Below are 13,913 nucleotides of genomic sequence, written 5' to 3' on the forward strand. Positions count from 1 at the left end.
TGATCATGGACAATGTTGGATAAGTGTTTCCACTCATTTCTTCTGTGGCTTCTGCAAGTGGTTGTAAAACTTGAACAAAGTTTTCAGCATGTTTCCATTCCAAGGCGGTCAGCATGTCTGTATCGCCAGAGTTCACGTGGTCGGCTACAAGAGCAGGTTTCATTTCCAGCAGTCTCTTGAGCATTTGGTACTCTGAACACCAACGTGTATCAATATGTTGAATTACTTCTAGTTTTGGCATGTTCAACTGTTCCTGGAATGTGTGAAGTCTTTTCCTAGCACGAGTGCTTCTTCGGTAATGACCAACTATACTCCTGGCCTTACTAAGAAGTGTGGTTGTACCCGGGCAATCATTCTTACTGTTTTCAATTGCAATTTGAAGGGTGTGAGCAAAACATGATCTGGAACCATCTTTAAATAATGACACAGAAGCCTGTCTGAAATTATGGGCATTATCAGTGATGCAGAATAATGGGATAGATGTCACTGCTGGATCAATTTCCCAGTCAATAAGAACATTTTTTATGGTAGTAGCCACCTGAACACTTGTGTGGGATTCATTTACAACAGTGTTACTCATTGCAAATGACACAGACGTGAAGTCAGGTCGGAGATAATGACAGGTAAGGCTAATGTAACTGTCAGTTGAGCGAGAAGTCCAGCCATCAGATGTAAATGCAATGGATGATATTGTTGGTAAATCTTGTACAAGCATTTTCTTGAGAGAGTGTTTTGTTTCCTCATAAAGAGCTGGAATATAATGTTCAGAAAATGTAGTTCTACATGGTACTGTGTATGTAGGTGCAACATTTTTGTGACCCATTAACTCTTTAAATCCACACCCTTCTACAAACTCATACGGCAAAAGTTCTGTTGCCACCATTTTGGCAATTTGTTTGGTTATGCTCTGTGCTTTAGGGTCGGATGGTGACATCTTCTGCGTACTTCTGAACATTTCAGTTAAAGTAGGCTGCAGCACTGGTTTTTTTTTTGCACAAGTTCCTTCAAGCTCATGAATTTTTTCTTTGTCTTTCATTAGTTCCTTGTACAACACAGCATGTTTTGCCTCCAAATGGTTCTGAAGTGTTGTTGTAGTGCCTGCAAGCAATATTAAAATTTTGTTGATGTGTCGCTCTTATTTTACTACAGTAAATAATTTCATTAGTACAACCAGTACAACTATAAAATGTACTAAATGTGTATTTAAATTGGAAAAAGTCGTATTTGCAAAATTTTAACCATCGGTAGCCTTGGAAAGACATAAAGGGGGATTAGGCCTTTCCATCTTGAAGTTTCTCATCTTTTTGCTATAAATATAATTTTGAACTATTTATCCCAATTTTTGGGAGAGCAAGCCATAAATCATATCCCCTAGACCTTCTATACCTTGTTGCAAACATGTATATACTAATAGGCTCTAGTCTGTTAGTGCTACGAGGCAATAACTTATTATTTCACACTGGAATACTCATACGACCAGTTCGCAAGTATTGGCTTCAACAATCAGCCAAAGCTAAGTGCTATGAAATGTAGAACCAAAATATTTAGCATGGAAGTTTTATTGTAAGCAGTATCAAAATATTTGAAATTGCAAGATGTTGAGGCCTAATTTCCCTTAAAATCTTCTCATGTTATGGGATAGGTATTCAACTGAAGAAGAAAAACTGATAGTAATTGTATTTTTGAGTTCCTCTCATTTTAGTTGAAAATTCTAGTAAACTGCATTGCTGTAATTGAAATATTTAACTGGTTGTTTAAGTTTTGAACATTTCGTTAGGCTCTGTTAAGTTATCTATTTATAAAATAGGTCATACTGTTCTAATCTGAATGAACCTGACATTGTCTGATATGCCAGCACTCTCCTAACCTCCTTCCCTTTCCTGGCATTCAAATTTCCCGCAGAAGTCATGTGCATGTGAGGGTGCCACGAACTACACCAAGAGGGTGCGGTCGATTCAGTGCCTCATACCCTAATTTCGATTTAATTATTATTACTGTAATTTTCTTTTAATAATACCTAGTGTTTTTTGTGTGAGTTTTCAGGTAATAGATTTTTTATTTCTGTTATGTACTGTCAGCTCGGTTGGTAAGCGCTGAGAGTGTTGTGTTGTCTATGGTTCGTTAGTCAGCAGCTGGCATCATGGCTGATAGCTCGTCAGATAACCTATGTAACCAATGTATCGTGTAATGCAGACACAGTGCGTGTAACAGGTACATAAAAATTTCATTGTTTCCTTTTTGCGTAAATATTAACTGGCCACTATAGACTCAGACTTGCCGAAGGCCTTTCATTAATAATAACTTTTATTGAAGTTATTTTTAAATTAATAATACCATGTTGGCTGTTCATGGATCACCAGAGTTAAATGTAAAAGGGTGTTTGTTTACTTGTTTTTTATCAAATATACCTCGGCGTGATTTGATTTTAAATAATGGTACCATCCGTTTCGGCGTGCAGCGCCAAGCCCCACATGGGTGACATCATGCCCAGAGTTCGAGTCTCACCCTGGTCCATGCCCCCTAGACACAGCAATCATTGGTTAGGTTAGCCTAGTTACAATTTAAGTATGGTAAATTGTTTGTTGGGTTAGCAACATTTAAAATACTTATTTATGGTTTTCAAGAAAAATAATAGCCTACTCAAAAACAACCATTGTCAGAATTGTTGATTTTTTTTTAGATGACTAACTTCTCTATGAGGGAAAATGTGAACAATAATCATCCTACAGATTACTTACTGTACCATTTTTTTGCTATTTTGTCATCCAAATCAAGTTGACTCCCAAACCAATTAAATACTAACAAAAATTTAGAAACGTGTTTTGGGGGAATTCAGTTTTACCGTATGTTAGAAAATTTGCTATTTAGACACTACCAATCCATGGCACACACAAATTTCTATTGTGGCACATTACATCATTAAAGCTTTAAACACCGCACGAAAACATTGTTACAAACGTCATGACGAAAATCTTATACAAAAAAAGGCAGACATGAAACTTTATTAGGTTAAAGGCATCTGAAAACGTACGAAACGTAAACATTCCACGAGTGGTTGCGATGGGACGTGTTTTACTTTCTTCTTTTTTTACGTTAGCGGTTGCATTGCGTTCGGTGAAGATACTACCATCCAAATAATAAATTATAACATCAATGTGTACACTATTCACAAATTATTAAACCCTTATTATAAAAAAAAACCTAGTTACATAACCTACCACGCGGACATTTGAACGACTGTTTGCAACAATCGCATTGTGCGGAGCAATCGCCAACATCTGTGAAATAATTCCATATTGCACTACGTTTCTTTCTTTTTGACGGTACTTCTTTCGCTTGTAATGAACCGTCTGCACCTTTATCCATTTTTAATTTCGTTAGATAAAATTATGAAAACCCACGGTAGTCGACAAATGCAGCAATTTAGTTGTGTTTACTTACACAACACTTTAGATTAATCGATAGTGACGTCACGTTCGAGCGATAGGTCGATCTTCCGAAGTTAACAGAAAATAAATCGCACGTGACGTCACAACTTGAATGATACGACGAAGCTTCGTTTAATGCGAATACTTCATATCGTTTCGAAGTGTTATCGAATATTAAAAAAACTTCGAATTCGATTGTACTATCGAAGCTTCGCACATGCCTAGACTGAATACACCTGCCCCTTGAAGTTATGCTTTTCAATTTGCATGGTTTGAAGTAGGAGTGAGCCGATGCCGATTGCTGGTTATTAAGATCGGCAGATTTTGGTCATTTTGTCATTTGCATGATCGGCTTCATGCATGCCGATCCTTTTTGCCGATTACCGCTTTCTGAATACAAAAAAATCTCTTTACGTAACATAAAAGCGCCGACAAATTTCTTGCTTCAGAACTGTTGCTTGACGTTTTTAAGTAACATTTACGTTACTTACATGTTTTAATCTTTTCTGCAGAAAACAAATTAAGTAGGCCTAAAGTTATTCTTAAAAAATAAACACATTCATGAAAAGTACGTTTGTTTAAAAAGAGCAAACAAAAGCACACCAAACCATTTAATAAGTCATGCAACAAAAACATTTTGTTCAACTTAAAATAGAAAAAAGAAAACGCATTTCGTCGTTGTGTTGTCCATACTACTTGTTTATTTTCATCGTTGTGTTTATATGTTTGGTACGTTGTCCAGGTTTGTTTTCTGAACTATCGTCGTAGTACACACCACGAAAAAGTGCAGGTTATTAAATTTAGTTAACTCGACAAGAGAAAGAGCGCGCACGTTGCATGCATACGGCGAGCTATCGATATCGATATTCGACGTGCGCTCACTCTACATTGGAATCAACATAATTAAATATGAATAATGCCAACCAGCTACATTTTTATATGCGATACGTAGCGGCGACGAAGACGAACAGATAAAGGTTAAAACATTTGAAAACATCTTTAAAAGAAAATTTACAAATCAGACAACTTCGTATTTCTGTAAATTAAATGCGTAAACGGTAAAATCCAAATGAATAATGGATTTCCACTACAAAATACATTGTTTTATATGGGAAAACTACATACACAAAGCAGTTAGAATGTAACATCAGGACCAAAACATATTGCGACGTTTTTTTCCCTCCAAATTTGGACATCTTAAAATAACGATGCAACGATTATGCGATAAAGCACGGGTATGTATATGGACGACTCGATTGAAATCAATCCATTGCTAATCTATTGTGTAACAAACTGCGATAGTTGACCTCGACTTTCTGGCGTGTTTACAACAGTATTTTCATCACGTTTTTCGTTTAGTAATTTTGTTAATGTTTTGAAAGTCAGAGTTAAAAATTGGAGTTTATATTTTCCAGTTAAATATTGCATTTTGATTGTAAATGTCAAAGAAAAGCAGCTTTGTTTGGAAACATTTTACCGTTGTTGTAGGTCATGAGGGGAAAGCAAGATGCAACCTTTGCAAAGCCGAAATTTCACGTGGTGGAAATTCGACACGTGGCTTCCATACCACAAATTTGTCGAGACATTTAATGTCATTTCATGACCGTGAAATATATTGTGCATATATATATACCGTGCATATATATTTTTTACCACCAGTGATCATGTTTGTATCTTTATGCAATTATTTTCAAGTAATTTGGAGCTTATTTTACAACCAACTTATAAAAGCACTAATCGATCAAAAAAATCCGCATGATCGGTACCACATTTCTAACATCGGCATTATCAGCAAATGTTGTGATCGGTTCACCCCTAGTTTGAAGTATCGGCACCACTAAATTACGACATGATTTGAAGAAGCCATAGATTTGAAGTAGCAATTTTTATTTCAGGTGAATTTTTTTTCCATGCGTGCATATGGCAACACAACTTGTGTAGCATTAAATACAATGCAATGAATAAATTGTGTGACAATTCATACCAACTAGGATGCACTAGTGGCAAATCATGGCAGACGCAATTTTAGTAAACAACACAGTTGGGAATTACACTAGAATCTCGTTATAGCGAGCACGGTAATAGCGAGAACACGGCTATAACGAGGTCTTTTTGAAGAATTTACGGCGTGATCACGTGAAGCGTGCTTTGGTTATTTGTCTGCTTTATCTCCACCCTTCTCGCTTGCCACTAGACATCTTGCCGTTCACACCTGTCACATTCTTCAGCCTTGAGTCGCCACCTAAGTGCGTGGCTTTAACAATACAATCCCGTTCTATCTTTTATCAAACTTCCGTTAGTTGTTTGTTGATGAATATTATTCTATTCCTGTGAACTCGGTATAATAAATGCTGAACGTGCTGGGGTGTAATGCAACCGCTAGGCTACAAAGAGTGCAGTCCCTTTGTTTCGTTTCTGACTACGTAGCTACAAGATAAGCCGGCTATCATCCAAACGCCCAAACTCAGTGCGTGCGACTTCACAGTCACAGTATCACTGGCTGGCTTCAAGGCCAAGGTATGCTCGACTCGAATAAACCAAGCCTTTGAATATACACTAGAGTCCCATTATAGCGAGGTGTCACGGTTCCGGGTTTGATCCTCGCTATAACCGTGTCCTCGTTATAACCGAATTGGACAAAATTTGGGCCCCAAAAAATAAAAATTAACTGAAAATAGCATAAATATTGTGTTTAAACCTGTATAATTGGAAAATAACAGGTTATATTAACGAAATCTTAATTTCTGTGAGTAGATATGTGAATTCTCTTTAAAACGATACCCCATAAGTACGGATGCGATCACCGATTGCGTCAAAATAACCAGAATGGAATACCCTACCACGCCACGTAAGTATAGCATCTCAGCCCGCGGCCGACGCAGCATTGTCCTGCTATCTACTTGTCGACGCGGGCTGTCTACTGGTGGCCATGTTGGTTCGGGATGTAGTTGACAGGTGGTGCTAGTGTAGCGCGACGATTTAATTCCTTACAAAAAAGCAGGAGTGCGGCAACGCACGTACGCTTCAAACGAAATAGTCGCTGGAAAACTATACTTTTTTCATTTAAAGAAACCTGTCAACTTTTTTAGAAAATAAATTAGTGATTAAACTCAAACCATCACCACCCCTTTCCCGGACAGATACCCCAACAACTGACCGAAACAAAAGTTACAAGAAAACTGTCCTAACGATTCGGAAATAAATACGGTAGTGCCTCTTAAATATAAAAGCATTTCCGGTACACAATTTTGATACTACAGTGTTAGTTCCCCAACTTTGAAAGCCCTCTTTGCCCCTGGGTGACGTGTTAGTTATTTAATTACGTATCATTTTATTTTATTTATTTATTTATTTATAAATTGTGACATGCACACCAACACTCTGAGAAGAGATTACAGGGATGTGCACGGTACAAAAAAAAAACACAATACACAAGAGACACCACAAACAAAGGACACAAAACAAAAAAAAATTAATAAACAAAAAAAAATAATAAATTCAAAAATACAGAAAATTAGTGAATTTAGAATACACAGTTAATCCAATCGGCTGCAAGTGCTACTAAAATAATTTACTAATTGGTTAAGCTTGTTACTATTGGGTCTAAACTATTATAATTGCTTATTAATCTAAAAATAATACAGTATCATTTTTTCTCTTGATTGTACAGAAAGTAGACGTAAGTCGACTATGATACTGGGGAACTCTTAAACCAGTATTATCTAGGATGTATTTACAATTTTAGATGAATAACAATTGGAAATAAAAAGATGGTCAAGGAGGGCACCCCGATCAAAAAGTGATGTTAATTTAGGAGGGGGAAATGATTTTTGAGTAATAAGTTTAATACATTTGTTTTGAATATTTTCAATTTTATCAATATCAGATGAATTAATGTTCCATATTACTGAACAATATTCTAGTTTTGACCTAATAAGTGCTAAGAAAAGAGAAATAATGGAATATGAATTAATGGCATGGTAAGTAATATATTTAATTAGGACAAGTGTTCATGTTCTGTAACACTACCAAATGGTTTTTATATCTCAGTTGACCGTCTTTTCAGTCCAGTTGACTTTATGTTTATTTATTAACTTTTAGTTACCTTATTCATTCATAAATAATAGTATAGCTTAAACATTGTAGTCTCTCAATAAAAACATTATGAAATAAAGCCATCAAATTTTTAAAATTCTAATTAATTAATTCACTTCGTTTTGAGTTCACAGAAATTCTCTGCCTATTTTAATTACATAGGTAATTTTGATAAACTTAAAAGATTATACACCAGTTAGGTCACTTCATCTCATGTATAACTGCTGATTGCAGCTCGACTAGTATTGAAAAAGGTTACTGTGAGTGTTTAGTTCCTTGGCTTTTTTCCAAGTTCTTCCTGCGCCTGAACTACCTGGAAATGCATCGAACGTACGGCTGTGCCTCCAACCCCCAGAGGACGAGGCCGCTATGCGACTTCTGTGGCAGGAAGTTCTGCCAGCCCCAGAAGTTGAAGGTGCACATCAAGCGAATGCATAGTGGTGAGTGTTGTTTGGCACGCTTCACTAATCCTTGAGGCATGCGCGGTGATTGAAGAGGTCAATGGATGGTCAGGAGTTAAACCATTAGGTACTGAGAGAACATAGTGGTGAGACCCCTCCCTGGTACTGGGTTCGCTTGCAGGTGCAGGTTGGGCTAGGGAGGAATGTGATGGCTGTACAGGTTTTGGGTGAGCCAAAACGCATCACTTCACCCGTTGTCGTGTGGCATGGTTTGCAGACATGGCGGACGTGCTGCGGGAGTTCCAGTGCAAGCGCTGCCTGAAGCTACTGGGGTCACGAGCGGCTCTGCAGCGCCACATGAAGGAGGTACACCACAAGGACATTGTGGGTGCCTGCACCTGCGATCGCTGTGGCAAGATGTTCCAGAACAAGTCCAACCTCAAGATACACATGCTCACCCACTCCGGGGTCAAGCCCTTCAAGTATGAGCATCTGCAGCCTCTGGGCTGGCATCTCGGTGCTGTTCACATATTCTTGTTAAATACTGACTTGACAGCCATCTAAGCAAAAATTGTCCAAAAAAATTTCTTAATTTATTGAACAATCCATTACTTAAAAAAAGTTTGTAATAGAAATAAATCAAATTTACCAGCATATGGCTTTTTATGCACTTTTTATGCACTTTTTATGCTGATTTTTAGTTTAAAAACTCTACAGAAGAGACACAATTATTTGTTATTTGTTTTATGTGGCGCAACCCTTATTTTAGGGCAATATTTATGCCCAAAATATAGGTGGTATCCATAGGCAGGGGTGACCCTTATGCGGCTAAATATGGTAAAACAAAGAGCAATAAGGTGCCAAAAACCTTTAGTACTTAACTTAAATGGTTGCTTATGAATTCAATCTCTGAAAACATCTGTGACTGTTACAGTATGCAATTTTTCTTAAATTGTGCTAGTAAAGCTAACAGCAGGTTTAATTAAATATGATATTTAAATATATATATAAATATAATACATATTAAATTAGGAGTGAGCCGATCACCACATTTGCCGATCATGCCGATGCCAGAAATGTGGTACCGATCATGCCAATTTTTTTGACCGATTAGTGCTTTTTTATTTAAGTTGGTTGTAAAATATGCTCCAAATTACTTAAGTTAAATATTATTTAAGTTAAATAATTTTACTTGAACCTACTCATTACTGAATACCCTAAACAAATAGGTTACATATATCGGGCGGGCGGGCGGGCGGGCGGGCGGGCGGGCGGGCGGGCGGGCTGGCGGGCGGGCTGGCGGGCGGGCTGGCAGGCGGGCGGTTGGCTGGCTGGCGGCGGGATAGGTCCCCGTGGAGCTCCCTCACCCCGAAAGGACACTCTCAGATATGCGGTACGAGATTTATTACGAGTACTCGCGGTTGGTACCGACAGCCTCCCGATACACACTAACTCGCGGACTCGGTTGTCAGTCTTCTGTTCTTGGCTGGCAGGCTCGGCTGCCAGCAAAGGCGCGGTGAGCGGTTGAAGGCGCGGTGAGCGAGGCTCGGCTGCCAGTGGTGCCTCGAGGGCACCGACTGACTTCCTGGCCCAAAGGCCGGCCTTATATACCCCTCCTGAGGGCCAGGGCGTGACGTAGGAAGGGCCGAGGGTTCCAAGAATCACGGGCGCTTCCAGGAATTCCAGCCGGCCTAAGTGACTTGGACGGACCTCGGCTTGGTGGGTGAGGGGAAGGTGGGTGGAGGCGGCTGGGCAGACGGAGGTGGGTGAGGAGGGGGAGGCTGCGCGCGCACCCGCTCGGCATGGCGAGAGAGGGGTAGGCGAGGGGTGGCGGCCAGTAGGCGGTGCTTGGTGAGGAGGGGGAAGCTGCGCGCGCACTCGGCTGGCCTGGCGAGAGAGGGGTAGGCGAGGGGTGGCGGCCGGTAGGAGTGTGCGCGCGCACCCAGCTGGTTGGCATGGCAACCAAGGACGCGGCGCGGTCGCCCTGGCAACGGGCGACGCGGTGGTGGCCGGACGGTGACAGCTGTCGCGGCCGTCAGTGGCGGTGGCGCGCACACGTGTTTAGGAAGGAAGGGGCTGACGGCTTCGTGATTATAGACGTGCGCGGCACGTCGCTTGTCAACCCCCCTCTCCTTGAAAAGGCGGCAGCCACTTTCCACGTGTGCGGCCTGATCTTCGGGGTGGTTCCTCCATCCTTCCTTCCGTCTTGGGGATGATGCCTTCCACGGTGCTCCGTCTTCTGGGAGGTGGGGATACGGGTAAAGGCAGGGATGACCCTCAGGTTGGGCGTGAATGATGGTGAAATGATACATGTCCCTCCTACCTGACTGGTGATAGGGGGGAAGAAACAAGCTCTGCTTTCTGATGTGACTAGGGGGCTCAAATCTAAAACTTGCAGCCTAGTTCGAACTCTTTGCAATATCTCTAACTGGATGAGGCTCTATCTTACACGCTAAGGAACCAGAGCCCAGGCTACACCATCATCATCGTTTGTGTCCTTGGAAACATGGTGTGCCCTGCCAAGTTTACAAATTTTTTAATCTTGGGTTGGTTCCTATCTATTTACATATACACATTATGATTATTGGGCTCTAACACATGTTTCTTAAGCTTTATGTACGCTCTCCTTCCCTGGGGACGGCTGTCGGCTTTAAATATTTACAATTTCCACATAGGTACAGGTACATTTCTTAGAGTGGAGCTCTTCTTTCGCTCTTACTGCTATACATTGCATGGTTTGAAAAATGTCTATCGTAATTGTCTTTGTCATTCTAGCGGCTTATTTCTTTTTTTCGTTGTTCCTGCACCCGTACGCAGGAGTGGTCAGGTGGCTTATCGAAGCCCCTGAGGTGATGAGGTTAGCGACCCCATACCTTGTTTAAAAATGGCCATTCGCGCACTCACTATACTTACTGTTGGTGCTGGGGGCGGCCGATCCGGTACCTCCCGGGTTGGTCCTCGATGGCTGCTCTGCATACTCGCCATGGCTGCTCTCGTTGCTGGGGTGGCAGCTGGCTGGCGGCAGGGTGGCGCCATGCTGGAATGTCGGTGGCAGCTTCCGCTGGCACTGGGTCAGTCTTCTGGGTAGACTGCTGGTTCGGGGTTTCTAGTCGGGGTAACTGGTCCAGGGTTTGGACTGGCATACCCGGGAGAGGTGTGTTGTTGTCCTGGTGGTCCGCAGTCCTGGCTGGTGGAGTCATCTGCTCCACAGCCTTCTCCTTGGCTGCTGGGCCGGACGGGTTCAGGAGGTCCTTAGCTGACTGGTCAGCCTGGGAGGGGATCTCCTCGGGTTCTGGCGACCTTGCCTGCCCTTTCTGGGTTCCTGGTGATGGGCAGGTCGAGGTCACCGGGACGAACGGCATTCGGGTGGCCGTGGCTTCACTAGTATCGGAGACCCTGAGGTTGATTTCTGTGGCTGGGTCTTCCACTAGGTCGACCCGGAGCTTCTGGGGATGGGGCAACTCCTCTGAGTGGGTTGTTACGTTAGGTTTTGCCTGATGCGTTGGTTTGAAGCCTCTGAAATCTCCCTCGTCTTCCTCTTCTGCAGGTGTGATGGGACCTTGGCTGCCATAGACATCCATAACTTTCTTGATTTGACTTAAAGGCACTTTCCTCATTTTACCCACCTCGTCTATGACTCACCCAGTATTGTTCTGGATGCGGTGGAGAGTTGTGGGGCCTTCCCATCAGGGCGCAAATGATGCACAGAACCGCTTGCCCTTGCTGCTGAGGGGGTGGTTTCGTACGCAGACCTGGTCCCCCTCCTTCAAGGGTGGTGACTTTCTTTCTGGTTGTGCGTACAGCAAAACCCCTTATTTGCACTTTTCATGGGGACAAAGTAAAAAAGTGTAAAAAGCGGGAAAGTGTAAATAAAGGGAAACGTATAAAAAGGAGTACAGTTTACCTTATTTAGAATTTTTTTCCTTTTGTTTAATAGCACATACTACAATGCAGGTACAAACACACTAACAACAAATTTTACTTTAGTATTTAATCAATTATTAATTTACCACATTTGACAAAAATAAAAAAAGAATGAAAGCCAAAATGTTTTTCTGATTACTTCCTAAAAAATAAATTTGAAATTTTCTTCTGCTTGCTTTTTTGGCTGTTCAAGGAGATTATTTGCCTCTCCAAATTATAAATACAGTTGCAACCGGCAGGGTTTATAACAAATACGGGCTACATACACATTGCTCACAGTAAAAAAATTTTTAAGAAAAGGCCGCAAATTGATGAATATTTACCGTCAATAGCGCGCCAAACGCGGAGAAAGGTCATTGTACTCGGTCAGCTGCTGTAACGACGCGGCGGCGCATGCGCACTCTATGCTCCGCCCAGACTCATGACGCCATCAGCCGCCAACCAATAGATGCGAGCTTAGCGGAAAAAAATATAAGCTCCACCTCCCGTGTACCAATTTTATCCAGTTCTAATACCAGTTTATTGGTATACGCACCAGTTTTCTCGCTGCCGTGACATGTTCAAGTTTACGTTTATCATGATGTCTTGATACCAATAATTAATTATTTACGATCCCCAGAAATAAATGGTTAGTTTAAAAAATATGGCGTCAACTGTACAATACTTCCCAAATTATAAAAGACGTATAAAACAGTTACCAAGACACCGCTCATTTTATCTTGTGAAGTTTATGTCTCGTACCAGTATTTCGGCTAAGTTGTGACATAAATACAGTATCAGAACTTACAAGCAGCCATGTTTGTACATTCATGAGTTTACGTTTTTCCCTCGTGCATTTTAGATTGTCTCCTGCTATAATTACTCGTACTTTTACACGCCTAGGCTTAAATTATTACATGTTTAGAAATAAAAGCAACTTTTCATGTTATAAAATATGTATATTTTGCTATTTAAAATGTTCATTGCCTACTAACTCCACGGTATTTTCTGGTTGTTTATGGTTGTTACGTGACGTAAATAACGGGATTGATTCGATTTTTGAGACGTAATTCGCGGGAAAGTATTGTATTGGACTATATGGGAACCAAACGGGACCTGAAGAATATAGTGCAAATAACGGGAAAACGTAAATAACTGTAACGTAAATAAGGGGTTTCGCTGTATTTCTTTTGGATGTATTCCTCCTGATTTTTCTGCGCCTGCTCTTGCCTTGCTTGCGGGTTCCCCCATCGGGGTTGGTCCTCTGGTGGTGTCTCGGTCCACCTCCATTCCCCTGGCCGTTTCAGACCTTCTCCGAACAATAGTTCACTTGGGGACATCCCTGTGGCCTCGTTCCTCCGCCTCCTTAGAGTGAACAGAATGGTGGGGATGTGGGTGTCCCAGGAGGAGTGGTCATCTTTGATCCGAACCCTGATTCCTTTCTTGATCTCCTGGTTCCGACGTTCGGTCGGATTTGCCTGCGGGTGGTACGTGGGGGTAGTCCATTTTTCCACATCCCACTTTCGACATGCCTTCTCCCATGCTTTCCCTGTAAACTGGGCTCCATTGTCAGTGAGTATTTTTCTGGGATATCCCCACCTAGCAAAGACTTCGTTCTCCATCAGGGTTATTATGTGCTTCGCCTCTGACTTTGCTATGGGGAATCCCTCGACCCATCTTGAGAAGAGATCGGTGACTACCAGTAAGTACTGCCTTCCCCGTTTGGTGCGTGGATATGGCCCCATTAAGTCCAGCGCTACAGTATCCCATGCTACATTTGGTCGTCTTGGGTACATTTGTGGCTTTGGGGTTGAGTGTGCCTTTGCTTGGGCACAGGTTGGGCACTTCTGGACGTGGTCCTTAACATCTCGTGTGACTCCGTGCCACCAGTATCTTTCTGTTATTGCTTCCAGGGTTCCCTGAGTGCCTGGATGCCCTGCCTGATCGTGGTCGTGCATGTGGTAGAGTAGTGATTCCCTGTAGGATGGGGGCACCCATAGTTTCCATGTCTGTCTTCGGGGTGAGGTGCGGGTCCAAATTATCCCGTCCTTCTCTTGGTAGTGGTCTGGGTACTGACTGAGGAGGT

At 41.8% G+C, this 13,913-nt stretch overlaps 1 protein-coding gene across 3 annotated transcripts in view; it reads left to right on the plus strand.

The window, feature by feature from the left end:
* Nucleotides 1-13,913, plus strand: part of LOC134540265 (uncharacterized) — a 112,073-nt gene that overhangs the window by 39,087 nt on the left and 59,073 nt on the right. For all 3 annotated transcript variants that reach the window (XR_010076437.1, XR_010076436.1, XM_063382924.1), the window contains exons 7-8: nucleotides 7,816-7,963; nucleotides 8,202-8,406. Coding sequence is in view for 1 of the 3 variants with exons in the window: in XM_063382924.1 (XP_063238994.1) it covers nucleotides 7,816-7,963; nucleotides 8,202-8,406 (353 nt within the window). In the remaining 2 variants the exon portion in view is untranslated. The remainder of the gene's footprint in view (nucleotides 1-7,815; nucleotides 7,964-8,201; nucleotides 8,407-13,913) is intronic.

Source organism: Bacillus rossius, chromosome 1 (genome assembly GCF_032445375.1).
Source record: "Bacillus rossius redtenbacheri isolate Brsri chromosome 1, Brsri_v3, whole genome shotgun sequence".
In the NCBI taxonomy this organism is placed as follows: Eukaryota; Metazoa; Arthropoda; class Insecta; order Phasmatodea; family Bacillidae; genus Bacillus; species Bacillus rossius.